The 20,696-nt window shown below is 40.8% G+C and overlaps 1 protein-coding gene across 1 annotated transcript in view; it reads left to right on the top strand.

Moving 5' to 3' along the window:
* The window catches only part of myt1la (myelin transcription factor 1-like, a), a 155,530-nt gene extending 135,228 nt beyond the window's left edge, over window positions 1-20,302 (top strand). The window contains exons 17-26 of the mRNA XM_041804476.1: window positions 5,198-5,349; window positions 5,821-5,889; window positions 6,020-6,082; window positions 6,176-6,259; window positions 9,348-9,569; window positions 9,744-9,835; window positions 9,912-10,015; window positions 12,348-12,491; window positions 16,226-16,288; window positions 19,587-20,302. Coding sequence (XP_041660410.1) covers window positions 5,198-5,349; window positions 5,821-5,889; window positions 6,020-6,082; window positions 6,176-6,259; window positions 9,348-9,569; window positions 9,744-9,835; window positions 9,912-10,015; window positions 12,348-12,491; window positions 16,226-16,288; window positions 19,587-19,727 — 1,134 coding nt within the window. The 3' untranslated portion in view covers window positions 19,728-20,302. The remainder of the gene's footprint in view (window positions 1-5,197; window positions 5,350-5,820; window positions 5,890-6,019; window positions 6,083-6,175; window positions 6,260-9,347; window positions 9,570-9,743; window positions 9,836-9,911; window positions 10,016-12,347; window positions 12,492-16,225; window positions 16,289-19,586) is intronic.
* Window positions 20,303-20,696: the final 394 nt, after the last annotated feature.

Genomic DNA, 20,696 nt, shown 5'->3' with positions numbered 1-20,696 from the left:
CAGAGATGATATAAACTTGTCTTAAAGGGGTAAAACATGTCCCCTTTAAATCTTGAATCTAGCTCAGCTCACTCTTGAATCAATGAAGAGAAAAAATCAGCTGTTGGACAAACTCTGGTCCATCTTTATGCTCAAGAATGAGATGAATTAAACAACCCCCTGGTTTCACAATCACTGCATCTCTACTCACAAGAGGGGGCACATCAGGGGGCTGAAGGTGAATGCTTTCTGAGGTCCGGCCCTCTACAGGGGCCCATGGAGGGCCACAGAACCATGGTTGGATCCTGCAAGAAAGGACAAGCAATTTTTCTTTTCGTAAAGTTGAGGCATGGTTCAGGAACAGTTTCTGAGGTTATTCAAAGTATCAACAACTGTTTTCATCAATTTAAAGCTAGAATAAAACTTTACAGAGTGAGCACAGAAAGGATATGCTTGAAACTCTTTGCTTTAGCTCTGTTGTCTGCAGACGTGATTATTGCAAAAAAGAAAAAAGTCACATCCTGCCAAAGGTTCACATGCTAAAGCACTGAAAGCTGGAATATAGACATAAAAATATAACACCAACAGATCTGCACGCTGGTCTAACTCATGAGAAGGATTTTTATTTTAATTTCAGATTTGTGACTCTTAGAATAAGTTTATGTCTAATTTCTCTAGTTCAGAGCTTCCCTGTCTCCGCTGTAGGCTTATTGCACCCTCATGTGGTCAGAATGCACACTGTGTCCATCCTTCTAGGAGCTGGAGCATTAAAATGCTGAATTACAGCGTTAACACATAAGTAAAACATGATAGATCATCTGCACGCCTTAAATCCTCAAAGATCTGATAGCACACAGAACAGGCCATGCAGCAAATTGCTACATTTTCCTGGTTGGATTTAAGGCACTGGAGTGAAAGGTTTTAATCAGGAGAGTAATTGTGTTTGTTAATGAAGCAAGGCGTGATGGTGGCGGTGGAGCAGGAGGACGAGGGGAGGGGGGGTGTGGGGGCTCCGAGCTCGCCGGCTGATGGGATTTTCTGCAGACAGTCCTGTGAACGATTGGAGCTCCCTGCTGAGGAGGTGTGATGTGAGGACTGCAGAGAGGACTGCAGCACAGACGCAGACCTGCAGGAGGAGCATGACGCTTTTATTCTACACATTATCATGAGTCAGATTAACCTGAAGATCCAGAGTGGGCGGAGCAGAAGCAGAGGGAAGTTCTTTCGTGTTGGTGGTTTAAAGGAGACAAAAACACTGAAACTGTCAAACACAAGTGGTGAAATGGTGCAGCTCTGACAGTGTCAGGATTAGATGTACATACAGTAGTGTGCAGAAGTTTTAGGCATGTTTGGGTGAAAATCTGAGGCTGAAGTAAGATGTGTAATGGCGAGTACGCCCACCTTTGGGCCCCATTGGGCGGGAAGGAGGATTGACACAACCCAGGTCATGCTCTGGATGTCTTTGTATTTTACTAAGGGCATGGGAAAATAATCTGAGGAAAACAGACTTACTTGTGCTGAAAGCCCTCTAATGGCTGCCTCCACTGCTCTAAATACTCACATATATGTATGAAATTTATGTATGACAAAGAATAAAACAACCCTATAAGCTTTTCATGTTGGGAAAGATGTTTTCAATCCTCCGCTGACCTGCTTTGGCATGATTATGTGATATTTGAGGGGGAAAAGGGAACTTCTTGTGTCAGTGCTTATGTATGTCTTTTCCACAGCAGTGTCAGCTGCTCTCCTCGTCTGCTTTTATGCTTCATAAGTGTGACACACAAATGAGACACTCACGCGCACACATACACGGAAACGCACGCTAACATGTTGGTAGTGTAGACCTCAGGCTTCTATCTGTTGAGGGTAAAAGTTTCAGAATACTGGAGGATAAACAGCAGAGCTTTCTCCTCTTAAAGCTCCTCTCTGACCGTGGAGGATCAGCGTGTCAGTGCTGTGTGTGTGTGCTCCAGCTGTGTGTGTCCTTGTTTCTGCGTGAGCCAGGGGTGTGTGCTATGTTAAAAAAATACTCTGTAAATATTCCCTTAATACTATATGATTATGGGGCACAAATAAATGTTAAAATCTCCGCATTTGCGTTAAGAGAATGCTACTTAAACGTTTAGCACATCTTTATTTGCAGGGAATATGATAAATGTGTGTTTATAGATAATTAACGGATAAAATAAAACAATAGGAACACTAAAGTAGAAATTCAGCTTAATGTTGCACATATAAAGACCCTTACACACCTGTCTGAGGAGAATTAGAAATGTTCATGAAACCTGCTGCAGTTTTTATTTTATCTTAGAATAAGCACTTCAATAACAGTTAGTGTTTTATTGTTAATATAAAATTACTACCATTAAGACTTATATCTGACATAAAAATTCATCTTTAGTGACCCTGTCTGTCTCTATCAGTGAAGTCTGACACATGTCTCTGTACAGTTTCATATTTCATATATGTAATAATAATGACAAAATCACTCTACCAGTCAGGCATTTCAACAGGCATCCCAGACAGTTGCTGTCAGCCATATACTAGGTTTTAACCTAGTCTTGTTTATGTAGATGGAACAAAACTAGTCTTTGTAAAACATCATTTGTAAAATTAACTTAGTTTTACAGTGATGTTCTACAAAATGAGCTTCATTCATATGCTTTTAGTCCTTAACTATGTAGGTAAAAGATGCTTCTGGACACAGTATTATCCATCTTCAACTTCACCCTGTAAGGAAATTATCAAAGTGGACATACATTTCCAATTAAAGGAGTAGACCGTCAAACTAACTGTCAGGCTTTCTTCACTCATGGTGCAAACATGTCCAACATAACAAACAACAAAGATCTATCAGACAACAAAAAAATCCCAGCAGTGATCTCTGAACATCATTCAACATCTACACATTTACATCATCTGGATGGATGGATGGATGGATGGATGGATGGATGGATAAATGGGTAGATGGATGGATGGATGGATGGATGGATGGATGAATGGATGGATGGATGCATGGATGGATGGATGGATGGATGAATGGATGGATAGATGGATGGGTGGGTGGATGGATGAATGGATGGATGGATAGATGGATGGATGGATAAATGGGTGGATGGATGGATGGGTGGACAGATGGATGGACTGATGCATGATGTATGCATGGATGGATGGATGGATGGATGAATGATGGATGGACGGATAGATGGATGATGCATAGATGCATGATGGATGGATGCATGGATGGATGGATGGATGGATGCATGGATGGATGGATGGATGGATGGATGAATGATAGATGGACGGATAGATGGATGATGCATAGATGCATGATGGATTGATGGATGGATGGATGGATTGATGGATGGATGGATGAATGGATGGATGGATGAATGGATGGATGGATGGATGGATGATGGATGGACTGATAGATGGATGATGCATAGATGCATGATGGATTGATGGATGGATGGATGGATAGATGGATGGAAGGATAAATGGGTGGATGGATGGATGGATGAATGGATGGGTGGATAGATGGATGGGTGGATGGATGGATGGATGGATGATGGATGGATGGATGGATGGACTGATGCATGATGTATGCATGGATGGATGGATGGATGAATGATGGATGGACGGATAGATGGATGATGCATAGATGCATGATGGATGGATGCATGGATGGATGGATTGATGATGGATGGATGGATGGATGGATCGATGCATGGATGGATCGATGCATGGATGGATGGATGAATGGATGGATGGATGAATGGATGGATGGATGGATGGACTGATGCATGATGGATGCATGCATGGATGGATGGATGGATGGATGCATGGATGGATCGATGCATGGATGGATGGATTGATGGATGGATGGATGAATGGATGGATCGATGCATGGATGGATGGATTGATCGATGCATGGATGGATGGATTGATGGATGGATGGATGAATGGATGGATGCATGGATGGATGGATGGATCGATGCATGGATGGATGGATGGATGGATGGATGGATGAATGATGGATGGACGGATAGATGGATGATGCATAGATGCATGATGGATGGATGGATGGATGGATGGATGGATGGATGATGGATGGATGGATGGATGGACTGATGCATGATGGATGCATGGATGGATGGATGGATGCATGATGGATGCATGCATGGATGGATGGATGGATGCATGGATGGATGGATGGATGGATGAATGGATGGATGGATGGATGGATGGATGCATTGATGGATGGATGGATGCATGGATGGATCGATGCATGGATGAATGGATGGATGGATGAATGGATGGATGGATGGATGCATTGATGGATGGATGGATGCATGGATGGATGGATGGATGCATGGATGGATGGATGGATGGATGGATGGATGGCTGGATGGATGCTTCATTAATCCAAAAGGAAATTCATATTGTTCTTGTTCAGGAGAAAGATCGCTGTGTCCTGCTTGAACAAATATAAATTACTTCATAATAAGGTGTATCTATTTAAGCCAGAAACGTGGATTTTTATTTTTGAAATAACGATTAAATGAAGTTAAGTTTCCTTTTGCTCAGATTCTCTGTGTTCAGTGTGGGATGGTTCAGCAGGATTACATATATCTGTGGGAGCTGGTCTGCTTTAATAGTTTTCAAAGTAGATTTAAAGTGTTGGAGGACAATTCATCTGTGGATGGCTTCCTTCTCTGTGACTGTGGATTGGTTTCTCTGTGCTTTTAGTGGTTTTATGTTTCATGTTTCATGTCTTTCACTCCGTTAAATGTGTTGCTGCCTGTCTTATCAGTAAATGAGATTCTTGATCACAGTGAGGATTTAAATAAATAAATAAACTCCTGAAAGTGACTAGTTAAAAGTTAAAATACCTCATCCTTCTTGAATCAAATATAAAGCATCAAAGGAGAGAATAAGGTTCACATTTCAGCCAAACATGAATATTTAGGAGGATTTTCCAGCAACTTAAATGGTACTGTAACAAAGTTTTCCCATCATTCCTGCAGTTTACTGAAAAATAGAATGTAAACATCGTGGGTATGCGTTTTCTTTCTAAGGTTTCTAGAGGCAGAAACAGAGAGGTGCAGAAGTAGAAGGGCTGCTTGTGATTCTTTTAATTTCTAAATCTTAATGTAGAGTCATCAGGTGTATTAATCTGTGTAGATGTTCCCATAGAGCCCGTAGTGATGTGCTGTAGTCTGCTTATTTCTCGTCCTTTCACCAGAGCGACGAGCTGGACCCATTCCAGGAGCTGCTGGACGAGCAGCGATACCCAGCCGAGGTCACCATGCCCAGCCCCAAACACCACAAGTACCCGCCGTGCAAGGAGGGAAAGAAGGAGCTCATCACGTAAGAGATGCTCCAGAATCAACATAAACACTGCATGGATGTGTTAAAGCAGAACGGGTTGAAGTTGTATGAATGGATGCATGAAGTTCTTCCTACAGCAACGTTTAGGTCGACTTTTACAGGGGAGGGGGGCGGAGTCAAGCTCAGGTACAGTATGAAACAGGTCCCTGATGCGAAAACAACCTTAAACACAGGGAAGAAAATCTCATTTAGTAGACTAAGAAATGTGCTTTGGTTTAAATGTCCATAAAAAGGTGAGTCTGGGGATGCATTTACAGCTGAGAGGCTAAATAAAGTCCGTCTCTGCTGAGAAGACTGCAGATATGCACCTCTCCTCTTTTCTGTGCCTCCTGTTGGAAGTCTATCCACATATTCCACCACCTTCACATGTGTTTTAGTGCTCCTAAATAAACTCTAACATGAAACAAAGATGACACTCATGCTCATTTAGTGTCTGTTTTCCTCCTGCAGGTTGTCAAGCTGCCAGCTAGCCGACAAAAACATCCGCGGGATGATGGCGGCAAACTCACAAGAGCTCAAGTGAGTCTGCAGACTCAAACACACTAAACAGGCTGAAGGTTCAGATGGAGTCCAGCTGCATGCAGATCATTCATTCAGGTAACAGCCCATGTGTGGAGCTTCTGGTTAACCCTCCTGTTTTATGCCTCAGGTGTCCGACTCCGGGCTGCGACGGATCAGGACACATCACGGGAAACTACGCCTCCCACAGGAGGTACAGGAAGTACACTGCTGTCTGCAGACCAGGACAAAGAATATGAAGTTCTCCTGTATACACATCATCACATTTGTGTGTTTTCTCCTGCAGTCTGTCTGGTTGTCCCAGAGCCAAAAAGAGTGGCATAAAAATCCTCCACAGCAAAGAAGACAAGGACGACCAGGAGCCAATCAAGTAAGACCTGAGTCTGAGATAACCTGGGGAGTGTTACAGAGGATCAACGGGAACACGACCATGAAATTTTTTTTTTTTTTTTTTTTTTTTGCAAGGAAAGTGTGCAGTTCATTTTATAGATGACACAAAAAGCATTTCAGAAAGTAAAATCAAAGTATTTTAATATCAGTAGTTGAAAATAAACATGGCAATCAGCAAAAATGAGATATTTAAGTGTAAAAATTCCAATCAATATTCATTTTAATTTTTCTAAACTTTCTTTGTTATTCTAGAAGAGTCAAGTGTTTTTCTAAAGAAATATAAACTGAAAGAAGTAAACTTGATTTTCTTTATAAACTATCTTAGAGTGCTGCTCTACCACATCCTAAATGAAATACTATACTACATGTTTTTCTAAACACATTTTATTGAAAATTTGAATACATCGTACAAAACCCCTTCCCTATGACCAGACAGTATAGAAAAATAGAAATAAAGCATGCATATCTGTGATCTCACGTCATACTACACACAAATATTTATATCTATAATAATAAAAACAAAATAAAATAATAGTAAATAATTAAAAATAATAATAACAAAAACGAATACATAAACGAAAATGAAAATAGATTTCACAAAAAACTAAAAAACACAATATAATAAAATAAAATACAACATATTTATAAAATAGTTTCACAGCCTTTATAAGATAGAACGTCCTTATTTACAGTAATGTAAGTGGATCATTTATTAAGTGTATTAAGGTAAAAGACACGTGTCCATAACAATCATATTCACAGAAATGTACCTGGAGCATTTATTAGATATATATTAAGGTAAAGGCCTCTTGTCCATAACAATCATATTTACAGTAATGTAAGTGGAGCATTTATTAAGTGTATTAAGGTACAAGGCCCGTGTCCGTAACAATCATATTTGCAGTAACGTACGTGGAGCATTTATTAAGTGTATTAAGGTAAAAGGCCCGTGTCCATAACAATCATATTTGCAGTAACGTACGTGGAGCATTTATTAGGTATATTCAGGTAAAGGCCTTGTGTCCATAACAATCATATTTATAGTAATGTAAGTGGACCATTTATTAAGTATATTAAGGTAAAGGCCCCACGTCAATAACAATCATATTTAAGGTAATGTAAGTGGAGCATTTATTATTCGTATTGAGGTTAAGTCCCCATGTCCATAACAATCATATTTACAGTAATGTACGTGGAGCATTTATTAGGTATATTAAGGTAGTGGCCCCGTGTCCATAACAATCATATTTGTAGTAATGTAAGGGGAGCATTTATTAGGTATATTAAGGTAAAGGCCTTGTGTCCATAACAGTCATATTTACAGTAATGTAAGTGGCGCATTTATTAAATGTATTAAGGTAAAAGGCCTCGTGTCCGTAACAATCATATTTGCAGTAACGTACGTGGAGCATTTATTAGGTATATTCAGGTAAAGGCCTCATGTCCGTAACAATCAATATTTGCAGCAACGTACATGGAGCATTTATTAAGTATATTCAGGTAAAGGCCTCATGTCCATAACAATCATATTTACAGTAATGTAAGAGGAGCGTTTATTAGGTATGTTAAGGTAAAGGCCCCACTTCCATAACAATCATATTTACAGTAATGTAAGTGAAGCATTTATTAAGTGTATCAAGGTGAAAGCCCCCTGTGCATAACAATCATATTTACAGTAATGTAAGTGGAGCATTTATTAGGTATATTCAGGTAAAGACCTCAGGTCCATAACAATCATATTTACAGTAATGTAAGTGGAGCATTTATTAGGTATATTAAGGTAAAAGCTCGTGTTCATAACAATCATATTTACAGTAACGTACGTGGAGCATTTATTAAGTGTATTAAGGTAAAAGGCCCGTGTCCGTAGCAATCATATTTACAGTAATGTAAGTGGAGCATTTATTAGGTATATTAAGGTAAAAGCTCGTGTCCATAACAACCATATTTACAGTAATGTAAGTGGAGCATTTATTAGGTATATTAAGGTAAAGTCCCCATGTCCATAACAATCATATTTACAGTAATGTACATGGAGCATTTATTAGGTATATTAGGGTAAAAGCTCGTCTCCATAACAATCATATTTACAGTAATGTAAGTGGAGCATTTATTAAGTGTATTCAGGTAAAGTCCCCATGTCCATAACAATCATATTTACAGTAATGTACATGGAGCATTTATAAGGTATATTAAGGTAAAAGCTCATGTCCATAACAATCATATTTACAGTAATGTAAGTGGATTATTTATCCAGTATATTAAGGTAAAGGCTGCTTGTCCATGCTCATGATGGACCCATCCATCTACAGATAGCTGCTGACCTTTCTAACTTTAGCTAAGAACATTTTAAAGAGTCACAGTGGTCAGACCTCCTCTTCACCTCTCACTCCCAGCAGGCCGAGAGCAGCAAAGGTTAGTGAGCGTCTGACATTTACTTAAAGCAGAGCCGTAATGTTAAACCAATACGACCTTGTGAATAATCCAAAGTTCAGCTGGTGTCAGTCTGCAGCCAGCTGTTGCTGCTGCTGCTGCTGTTCCATCCACAGTCATCATTAACAGAGAAATTAAAATTAAGCTGAACCTGAGCTGGGCTGGGGATCGGTCTGACGACGCTCGGCTCATTTTAATCAGTCCAAATGTCACGGGGAAGGTCGTTCAGGGACGCCGGAGGGGGACGACTGAGAGATTGGAGGAGTTTCTTCAGAGTGGGCTGTTTTCATGCTGCTCAGGGTTAAGGTGATGTGGCCCTCAGACCTCAGTGAGGAGGAGGAGGAGGAGGTGAGGAGATGCCCCAAAATACTCTACAGGGCTGCAAAAGCACCTTAATGATCATGTTTAGTTTCTATCATTTAAAGGTCTGTATAAATGAGGAAACTGGTATTTATGGTTTTGGTATTTAGCATCATGCTGGGCAGATGGATCAGTTCAGGTGGAACTGAGAAGCGTGCTGTGTTCAGAGTAGCAAACAGTGCTGTCAGATAAGAAAACCCTCGTTTTTACACAGTCATTTAGGTTAAAACTGTTGGTGTATGAAAATGTTTACGGTCTATGTTTGTCCCTCTCAGGTGTCCAGTACCTGGCTGTGACGGTCAGGGTCATGTGACAGGGAAGTACGCTTCCCATCGCAGTGCGTCAGGCTGCCCCCTGGCTGCAAAGAGGCAGAAGGACAGCTACGTCAACGGCTCACAGTTTGTCTGGAAATCTGGAAAGACGGATGGGATGACCTGCCCGACCCCGGGCTGTGACGGCTCGGGACACGTCAGCGGGAGCTTCCTGACCCATCGAAGGTGGGCGGGCCTTCGTTTCACTTAGTTTTCTTTCCATTTATTCTAAATCAAAGCTTTTCTTCTTGTCAAGTTTTCTTAGCGTCATTATTCCCCTCTTTACAGAATAGTTTCCTGTCTTTGCTAAAACAAAACCAACTTCAGCTGACTTTAATCGACAGCTGTGTTTTATTCCAGTCTGTCCGGTTGTCCCCGTGCCACCTCAGCCATGAAGAAAGCCAGGATGAGCAGCGTGGACATGCTGACAATCAAGCAGAGAGCGAGCAAAGGTCAGAGCCAGCCCCTGACCTTACTGACAGACATGAAACAGACTCAGGAGAATTAAAGCTCATTTTTTGTTTTCAGGCATCGAAAACGATGAAGAAATCAAACAGCTGGATGAAGAAATCAAAGATCTGAACGAGTCCAACAATCAAGTGGAGTCAGACATGATCAAACTGCGAACACAAGTAAGGTGGTTTCTAACTGTGTAAACATGGACGTATTCTCAGTGACATCACCCAGGTTTTAATGCCTCATAGTGGCGGTCGCCGTGTTAAGGATGAGGACACTACCTGACTTTTAAACGACCTAGAAACAGACCAGAGGTAGAGCTGAGGCAGGTCTTAAACCTCTTGACAAACTCAGACATGCCCTTAACTATGAAAATACTAAGCCTGACACCTTCCGGCCCATTGGTTGGTCCGTTGGTTGACGAGCTTTCATCCAACCAAGATCTTGGTGCTCGATTAGCCTATCCTAGCTATCATTGGGTGAGAGGTGGGGTACACCCTGTACAGGGCTGACGTGGACGAAAGTATTGGCAACCCTGGAATTTTTCCAAAAAATTTCTTTCTCCCAGAAATTGTTGCAGTTACAAATGTTTTTGGTATACATGTGTTTATTTCCTTTATGTTCATTGGAACAACACAAAAAATCTAAGAAAAAAGACAAAATTGACATAAATTTACACAAAACTCAAAAAATGGGCCGGACAAAATTATTGGCACCCTCAACTTAATATTTGGTTTCACACCCTTGGAAAAAATAACTGAAACCAATATCTTCCTCTAACCATCAACAAGCTTCTTACACCTCTCAGCTGGAATTTTGGACCACTCTTCTTTTTCAAACTGCTCCAGGTCTCTCAGATTTGAAGGGTGCTTCTTCAACAGCAGTTCTGAGATCTCTCCATAGGTGTTCAATGGGATTTAGATCTGGACTCATTGCTGGCCACTTCAGAACTCTCCAGCTTTGTCTCCAACCATTTCTTGGTACTTTCTGAGGTATGTTTGGGGTCATTGTCCTGCTGGAACACCCATGACCTCTGACCCAGACCCAGCTTTCTGATACTAGGCCCTACATTGCGGCCCAAAATCTTTTGATAGTCTCCAGATTTCTTGATTCCTTGCACACAGTCAAGGCACCCAGTGCCAGAGGCAACAAAACAACCCCAAAACATCCTTGAAGCTCCACCATGTTTGACTGTAGGTACTGTGTTCTTTTCTTTGTAGGCCTCATTCTGTTTTCTGTAAACAGTAGAATGACGTGCTTTTCCAAAAAGCTCTACCTTAGTCTCATCTGTCCACAAAATGTTCTCCCAGAATGATTGAGGCTTACTCAGGTACATTTTTGCAAACTCCAGTCTGGCTTTTTTATGTCTCTCTGTCAGCAGTGGGGTTCTCCTCAGTCTCCTGCCATAGCGCTTCATCTCATTCAGATGACCACGTATGGTCCCAGCTGACACTTTTGCACCCTGAGTCTGCAGGACAGCCTGAATCTGTGTGGAAGTTGACTGAGGATGTTTATCCACCATTCCAACTATCCTGCGTTGCATTCTTTTGTCAGTTTTTCTCTTCCGTCCACATCCAGGGAGATTAGCCACAGCTCCATGGTAATGAACTTCTTGATTATATTACACACAGTGGACAGAGGAATTTCAGGATCTCTGGAGATGGTCTTTAACTTTGAGATTGTTCATATTTTCATACAGTTTTGCTTCCTAAGTCCTCAGACGATTCTGGGCTCCTCTTTCTCTTCTCCATACTTGGTGTGACACACACAGACACACAACACAAAGGCTGAGTCAACTTTTAGACATTCTAACTGGCTTCAGGTGTGATTTCTAGATTGCCAGCACCTGTTACTGCCACAGGTGAGTTTAAATAAGCATCACATGCTGGAAATAAAATGATTTAGCCACAGTGTTAAAAGGGGGAGAATAATTTTGTTCGGCCCATTTTTTGAGTTTTGTGTAAAATTATGTCAATTTTGTCTTTTTTCTTCAGTTTTTTGTGTTGTTCCAATGAACATAAAGGAAATAAACACATGTATACCAAAAACATTTGTGACTGCAACAATTTCTGGGAGAAATGGTGTATTTTCTGGAAATATTCCAGGGTTGCCAATACTTTTGTCCATGACTGTATGGAGACAGACAACCAGACACACTCACACCTACGGGCAATTTAGAGTTACCAGTTAACCTAATGAGCATGTTTTTGGTGGTGGGAGGAAGCCGGAGTACCCGGAGAGAACCCACACATGCATGGGGAGAACATGCAAACTCCCCATTGACTCTACATACAGTTTTGAAGTGAGATTTTGGTTTTGTTGGGTAATTCTGGTTCATTCTGAGTGGTTAGAAAAATCCTGATTAGAAATTCAAGCTCTTACTAAGAGTTGAGTTTTTGCTTGTGATAATGAGATCTCAGAGCCCGCTGGGTTTCTCCCTCCATGTTAAAAGTAGTATAAAAATGAAATCTAATAGTATGATTGATGATTTCTGCTTTGGTGTGGCAGATCACAACCATGGAGACCAACCTGAAGTCCATCGAGGAGGAGAACAAGGTGATCGAACAGCAGAACGACTCGCTGCTGCACGAGCTGGCCAACCTCAGCCAGTCCCTCATCAACAGCTTAGCTAATATCCAACTTCCACACATGGTAAGACAAACTACAGTCACCTTAGACTCAGATACAAACCCTTTTAGAGTTTTACTGCAGCGTTTAGAAAGCTGGGATGGAGAAATGTTCCTCTACAGCAGTGGTTCTCAACTGCTCTAGCCTCAGGACCCACCAGTCTGTGTTACGACAGTTTGCCACCCAAGTTTCTGAAACATTTTCAACAACTCGGGTTTAGTTGATTTAATATGTTTCAGTTTGGAGCCTGATATTTGATACCAACTGACACATTTATACCCTCTTTTCCCATCATTATGTGGTCATTTTTACCAGTTTTCCAGATAATGACTTCATTATCACAGGAAAAGTAGCCGTTTATTGCAAGAAGAGGAGATAAATTAGTTGAATTATTGATCAAATATTTAAATTTACCCAATGGACTTCAGGACTTTTGCCACCATTTTTTTTTCTGTCTCCTAGTCGAGACCCACTGAAAACTGCTCCGCGACCCACTTTTGGGTCCCAACCCACCAGTTGAGAACCACTGGTCTTCAGCTATGATTAATAGCTCTGGAAGCTGAGGTCAGACTACATGATCCGTTAGTGATCAGAGTCATGGTCCAGATTCTGATCACTATTCAGTCTAATCAGTGACTCCTCCTCTTTTTTATTCAAATATATTTAAAGATTTTTCTGTTATTATTGTTAAAAATCAAACATTTACTGAGCAATCTGAAAAGAAGAACACACAGGATGACTTATTTATACATACATGCATGTAGACACCTGTGCTAAACTTGCATGTTCATTTAAATCCAATAAAGGGCACTTACATGAGAAAATAAAATGAATAAATAAAATCAAAACAGGACAAAAACACCCCACACTTTTATAATTTCCTTCCAGGTGAGGCCCAAACGTCTGGTTCCTATAATATTCATGTACCAGGTGCCTCCAGCAGTTTAAGTTAGTCTTTCTAGTAGGGCTGGGCAATTAATCGCAAATTAGATTAATAATAATAATAATAATAATAATAATAATAATAATAACGCCTGCTGCAATTTTCAAATCGCAGAAGGTGCAATGTTTCTTTAACCTGAAATTTTTGCCAAAATACCAGTTTACACTTTTTTTTCCAGCAGAGATTTTCTGCATGACATATGCAGCCATTCAAGTTACAGTTTTAGAATAATCTAATCATATTTTCTTCCTTTTTTGTACATTTTTCTAATTAAATACAAGAATGATATAAAAATTGTCACTCCCTTCAATACAAGAATTCATATTCGATTTACAAAATCAGCACAGTAAGTATTTTTCAAAAATGGTTAACCCTTGTTTTATCTCATATTGTGTTTGTTATAGTATAGAATGATTTTTTTTGTTTGTTTGTTGGAAGTAAGATGAGGAACTTTAGAAATTCCAAATTGTTCAGCCCTACCTTTCAGTCCGATTCACTCTGAGAGGGTTTTTTTCCTCTCTTTTTCAAAGGTTTATTTTGGGCATTTTTGTCCCTTTTTTTGATAGAGGAAGACAGTGGATAGAGTCGAAACAGGGACGGGGGGAGGGGGCACGCGGTAAAGGGCCTCAGACTAAATTCAAACCCGTGCTGTCCGCGTACATGTGGCGTGGCTCAAACCACTGGGCCCCCTGACAGTTCTTTTCTCCACCCGATAATAAACAGTTCTATTAAGTAATGTATTAAGAAGGGGTGGGATTAAATAAGTTTAGACTTCTTTCCAGTCCTTTTCAAACATGTAGCCTAATCTTGACCATTAAGTGTTTCTGTAATTGTTTTGTTTCATCTCTCGCTTCAAAATTTGTATGTGTCTCCTGAAGGTACATGACTATGTTTTCATTGTTATGTTTTGTTGGGTTTTTTTTTGTTTGTTTTTTTTGGACATGTTTGAAATAAACTTCACCAACTAACCGTTTCATAGAAGGTGCATCCGTACTTTCCTACAGAGCAATAGCTCTCCTTGCTCTAAAATCCAGTAGTTTTGTCCGTTTAATCCTCCAGATAAACTCCAAGCACACAGAGCTGACATCCAAAGGAGTTTAGATATAAAACCTCTCTGATAAACTTTTTATAACATCTTTAGAATTTTCTGAGTTGTTGTACATTCCCATTAACAGGTTCATTTATTTCACCTTCTTGTGCCCCATCATTACTCAGAGTTTACTTTCTAGTTTCCTCCTATTTTCTTCTTTACCTCACTGTGTTCTTGTTTTATTTTCTAGTCCAGTTTCTAGTGTCTCCTGTTTTATTTTGAAGTTTGATTTCCTGTGTTCCTTTTTGATCTCCCTCACTAGTTCCACCTGTTTGTCAAACCTGAGTCTGATCATGTGGTCTGACCTCAGGCAGTCAGAGAGGCTGACCTAAAGGTGACGGTTTTTACCCAAGATCTCAGCTCTTTAGTCCTCAGGAGGGTACCTGAAGGGGTTAAAGGTTAACTGCAGGGGTCAAAGGTAGAACTGAAGGGGTTAAAGGTTAACTGCAGGGGTTAAAGGTAGAACTGAAGAGGTTAAAGGTTAACTGCAGGGGTTAAAGGTATAACTGCAGGGGTTAAAGGTATAACTGAAGAGGTTAAAGGTTAACTGCAGGGGTTAAAGGACTAACTGCAGGTGTTAAAGGTTAACTTTTTACTGTTGTGTATGTGTTTTTCTGTGCTGAAGCTAAACGACCCACGTGTCTAATAAGCCTTCATCTCCAGCCTTCAACACTCAGGTTTCTTCTTCATCTGCTTCTTTCTGTTTGCCACCTTCTTTATTTTCGATCCCGGCGGTCCATGCTGTGCTTCTTCTGTGCTTTACTCTTCATTACCAAGTTTGAGACCAGGATAACAGCCCTGTCTTTGTACTCTTTCAGTTTCAGTGCTCATGTTGTCTCGGTGTAGAAAGAAGACTGGGGCTAATTGGATAAGCTCTCTTTGGACAGAACTAATCAAAGCTGCTTGATAACTGGACTCTGGGCTTCAGATCCCAACAGTTTTCTGTTTTACTGCAGATAAATGTCCGTCTTATCAGGGAGTTTCACTTTCATCCTCATGAAACCAGCTCTAAATTTGTGTCTGATGAGGAGAACCATGGCTGGAAAAGTAGATGTGGGAGGACATTATTCCTGGTTTCCAGTGAAATCTGTGGCTGCTGGCTTAGACCTGTAAATATATGGATGACGCTTCCCAGCCCCCAAAGTAAGGAAGTCCATTTCTTCTCAGAGGGCTAGTAATTTGATAGAAACGTCCTTTAACCAAAGGAAAAGGCTGAATTTGCCCCCTCTTCACTATTCAGTAGTTTGAAATCTGAGTCTGGAGAATTTCCTGGGCAGATCCAGGACCAGTATTTCATCATTGAAGATGCTGGCCTGCAAGAATACAGCTAACCTTGCAGATGGATTGTCAGATTCATGTCCGTCCTCAGGTGGACCCATCTTTGAATGAATAACTAAGAAGGTAGATGCTAGCTACAGCCTGGTTCAGTCAAACTGCAAGCCTGTAAACAACGGTGGCTGGTGGCGAGATTAGCAGCAGAGCTTTATTAAAGGAGAATAAAGAGCCTGATTGGAAGCTTTTCTTGGTAGGAGAGATGTTCCAGCTCTTCTCTTGACTGGATCAGACTTTCATTTACCAACTGAGGCGCCAAAGTTAACATGCACTCAAACAAACTGTGAAATGTTCTGCTAAGACGGACGTTGCTGGTATTTTCTCGGTGTACTTTGTGAAGCCTCGGGTACCGCAGCAGGGCTAATAGACTTCTCTGTACACCCTCTCCTGTAGAGACCGCTGCCACAGAAAGAGGCCCCAGTAAAGCATAACTGCTGTTTACAGATGCCTCCCAGAGTAAGAGATCCATTTATCCTTTATCCAATTATCCTTCTCTTCTGCACTGTCATCCCTCCCCTTCCTACTTGTCCTCCAGCCCACTGTGGCGTCCGCACATCACCACTACCCACGAGAAACGCAGAGTACGAGAACGTAAACCAGATATTTACATAGAACCAAGGAGACATAAAACACACTGACGAAGCTACAAGTGCCTTTAAATTAGCAGAAGTAGACCTCTATTCTATATGTAAATATGCTAACAAAGTGTCAGTAATTAAAGGTGGGACAATCAAGCTTCCTCTTAGATAAATTAGATTCACATTAAATTATTTTAGTTTTCAGGACGACAGGAGTTGATCTCATTGGTTAAGAAACCATAAAACCTCTACAAAGACGACTCAAGCTCAGTCTAATCCTAACTTTTACCTCCAACCCTGAAATCAAGTACCTGTCCCCTATGAAACTGAACAACCCTTAATGTTCCTGATACAGCACCTAACAAAACCTACTCACCTCCCTGGATGTTTTACCCTTTTTTTGATTCAATGTATATAATTTAATTTGGCTTTTTGACCAAAAAAATACAAAATACTCTCTATAATGTCATAGCATAAACAAATAATGTCAATTAAAGAAAGATCTGTAATGTAAAATAAGTGGCTGCATAAATATTCACCCCCATTCTTCTCTGCTAAACTGCTCAAGCTCTGTCAGGTTAATCAGGGATCAGGAGTGAGCAGTCCTTTTCAAGTCCAGACACACATATTTTCCCCTCGACCTTTACAAGCCTTCCAGGGCCAGCTGCTGAGAAGTATCCCCACAGCACAACGCTGCTGAGAAGCATCCCCACAGTATGATGCTGCTGAGAAGCATCCCCACAGTATGATGCTGCTGAGAAGCATCCCCACAGTATGATGCTGCTGAGAAGCATCCCCACAGTATGATGCTGCTGAGAAGCATCCCCACAGCATGATGCTGCTGAGAAGCATCCCCACAGCATGATGCTGCCACCAGCGTGCTCCACAGTGGGGATGGTGTGTTTGTGGTGATGTCAGTGTTTGGCGTCTTGTCTGATGGTCTCAAAGCTCCATTCTGGTCTCATCAGACCAAAGAACTTTCTTCCTCTTGACCATGGAGTCTCCCACAGTCCTTCTGGTGAACTCTAGTCCAGACTGAATCTGAGTTTTCTTCAACAGTGTCTTTCTCTTTGCCACTCTCCCATAAAGCTCTGACTGGTGAAGAACCCGGCCAACAGTTGTTGTCTGCAGAGTCTCTCCATCTCAGCTGCTGAAGCTTGGACCTCCTTCAGAGTAGTCATAGGTGTCTTGGTGTCCTCTCTCACTAGTCTCCTTCTTGCACGCCCACTCAGTCTGTGAGGACGGTCTGATCTAGGCAGATTTACACGTGACATATTCCTTCATTTCTTCATGATGGATTTAACTGAACTCTGGGGGATGTTCAGAGACTTGGAGATGTGTCTGTCTCCATCCCCTGACTCAGACGTTTCAATCACCTTTTCTCTGAGTGTTCTTTTGTCTTCATGGTGTAATGGTAGCCAGGAATACTGATGAACCAGTGACTGGAGCATCTAGACACAGGTGTCTTTATCCTACAATCCCTACAATCTTTCAGCTGATCCTCATTTCACTAACTGTGAGACTGCCAGCACCAACTGTCTGGACCTCTGTTGGATTAGCTCAGTCACTCTGAAGGAGGGGATATTTATGCAGTCACTTACTTAGTAAAAAATTTCTTTTGACCTTGATTGATTTGTAAAATCAATGAAAGAGTTAAACAACCGGGGGGGTCAGTACTTTTTTAGGCAGAGTATGTGATGTAAGTTTAAACCTAGACAATAGATGCAAGAAAATCTCAACATAGCAGTCTTGTCTGATTGTGGCCATGGGGCATCTTGAAGATGTCACTGATTTGGTCACAGTATGGGAGTGTTTCTCATCCCTGATGGGCCAAAATTAGACCATAAGCCAGTCTTACTCAACCCTGCTCAACCAAAGAGCCAAACTGTCGAAAAATACCTTTGCAAGAGCCACAATCTAAGTAGTGGAACATGGCAAAAAGGGGTTAAAGTGGCAATGAAACTAAGTTAAAGCGGGGAAAATGCTCAAAAAGCAGCAAAGAAACGGGCAAAACATGGGTGAAAAGGGGCAGACAGACATGAAATTGTAAAAACTGGGTAAAAATGGCAAGAATGAGGAGTAAAAGTGGCAAAATGAACAGAAAAATGAGTTACGGGTGGGAAAAATGGTCAAAAAGCAGCAAGAGTGGCAAAAATTGGGAAAAGAAGTGTCATTTAATGACAAAAGGCAGCTTAAATGGTCAAGAAGTGGCAAAAAATGGCAAAAAAGGGGGGGGGGGGATTGCAAATAGCAAAAAGCAGGATAAAAGAGGCAAAAATTGCTTGAAAAGAGCCAAAAATAGGACAATTGTAGCAAAAGATGTGGCAAAATGGGCTTAAAAAGCACAAAAATTGATTAAAAGTGGCACAAAAAAGAAAAATAAGGGTGAAAATTGAAAATAAGGGGAATAGAAATATACAGACAAAAATAAAGGTTGAAAATTAAAGCTATAGCTGTACAAGAGTGTAGCTTGCTGAGGTCTGAGGTCAAACTTGACCTTTTATAAGATTTTCAGTGTGAAAAATATTTCAAATGAAGACATAGAAGAGCCACATGTGGCTCCAGAGCCACGAGTTATCACTGCTATAAGCTGTGACAATGTTATAGGACTAAATTTGTGCAGTGTGGCCCCCACTAAAGTTGTAGGGACTGGGACTATAATCTCCTATAGGTCAGGAGCGATGTACTGATTGACAACAGGAGACGGGAAAGGGTTAACTCAATGAAACGAGCTAAAAATTACGTGGGCTTCAAACTGAGCCCTGAGGTACGCCATATGCATACTTGTACTTGTACAGAAACCCAGACTGCATCAGTATAAATCTATATAAAAACTAACAAAGCTTCTTATTAATGGCGTCTTCCTGAAGAAATGAGAATCTGTTTTCTGACATTTGCCTCCCAGCTTTTGTCTCCATGTTTCTCGTCACCATCCACCAGCTCGCCATCCTGTCCTGATTTTTTTTGCATGCTCAGTGTTGCCCTGTAAAGGAAGTGTAGATGTCCTTCATAGCTTTGAATGTAGTCGAGCAGGTGTTCTCCAGTCCTCCCCTGCTGCCCGCCTGTTTCCTTTCCTGCAGTGATTGATGGGTAATTCTCTGATTATCTGTGACCCGCCCTCCTCTCCTAACCTCTCTGATCGTTGGTGTCTCGCTGGGTTTGTTTCCCCCCTACAGGAGCCAATGAATGAACAGAACTTTGACACTTATGTGAGTACACTGACAGACATGTACACTCACCAGGACCAGTACCAGAGCCCGGAGAACAAGGCGCTGCTGGAGAACATCAAACAGGCGGTTCAGGGCATCCAGGTGTAGCCCTACCTGAGGCCCTGACGACAAATGCAAAGCAAAAACAACATAGGAAGAGAAACGGAGGGGAAAAGGTTGTTATTTGCTGCTGTAATCTACCATTTAGTTTCGTCTGCTGTTCTCCACTCCATGAGTATCTTTGATTTTTATTTTTGATTGTTGCCTTGCTTTCAGAAGTTTTAAGGAACATTCACGTTTTGTACATTTTCATATGATCTGACATAATGTGATGTACTGTTTATAGCTGCTAATGTATGCACATTCTAGTGTATTTATTTATTTATTTATTGTAAGCTTGAACCTTTTTTTATCTCATTGTGATTTACATGCATCAAACTGGGCGTCACGGGTTTAAAGGGGAGCAGAGCGGCGGCTAACGAAGGTTAACGTGAAGAGCAATCATTTTCCAACAAAAGCTTTTCTCACGAGCCGTTTAACGGACGTAAACTCCTTTTTTTCAAATGTTTGAAAGTGACCTGTGAGCCACTTTTTGCTGTACATTTAAACTACGAGAAGAAGATTTCAAACATCATGACACGGAAACCAACCGGTGCAAATCTACAACAGAGTATTAGGGTCACATGGACAGAAAACAAAAAAAAAAAAGAATTATTATTATTATTATTATTATTTTTTTTTTTTTTGGCATTACGAGAATAAAGTCATAATATAATGAGGAAAAAAAGTGATAATATAACAAGAATAAAGTTGTAATATTACGAGAAAAAAATATTACAAGAAAGAAAGTCTGCCGGGGCGCTGCCTTATTTAAAATGAGCTGTGCTGAGCATGTGGTGAAGCTATACTTAAAAATTGGTTCACAAATAAGGAAATACTTCATCTTTTGGCACATCAGTATCAAATTATTATCAGAATCAGGACAATACTCCAACGTAGATCTGCAGCACTGCGGCAGACTGCCTTTCTTGTTGTATTTTATTCTTGTAAAATTACGAGGTTATTCTTGTAATATTA

This window comes from Cheilinus undulatus, linkage group 14 (assembly GCF_018320785.1).
Source record: "Cheilinus undulatus linkage group 14, ASM1832078v1, whole genome shotgun sequence".
In the NCBI taxonomy this organism is placed as follows: Eukaryota; Metazoa; Chordata; class Actinopteri; order Labriformes; family Labridae; genus Cheilinus; species Cheilinus undulatus.
The sequence above is the reverse complement of the archived record's forward strand: the minus strand, read 5'-3'. Positions and strand labels throughout refer to the sequence as shown.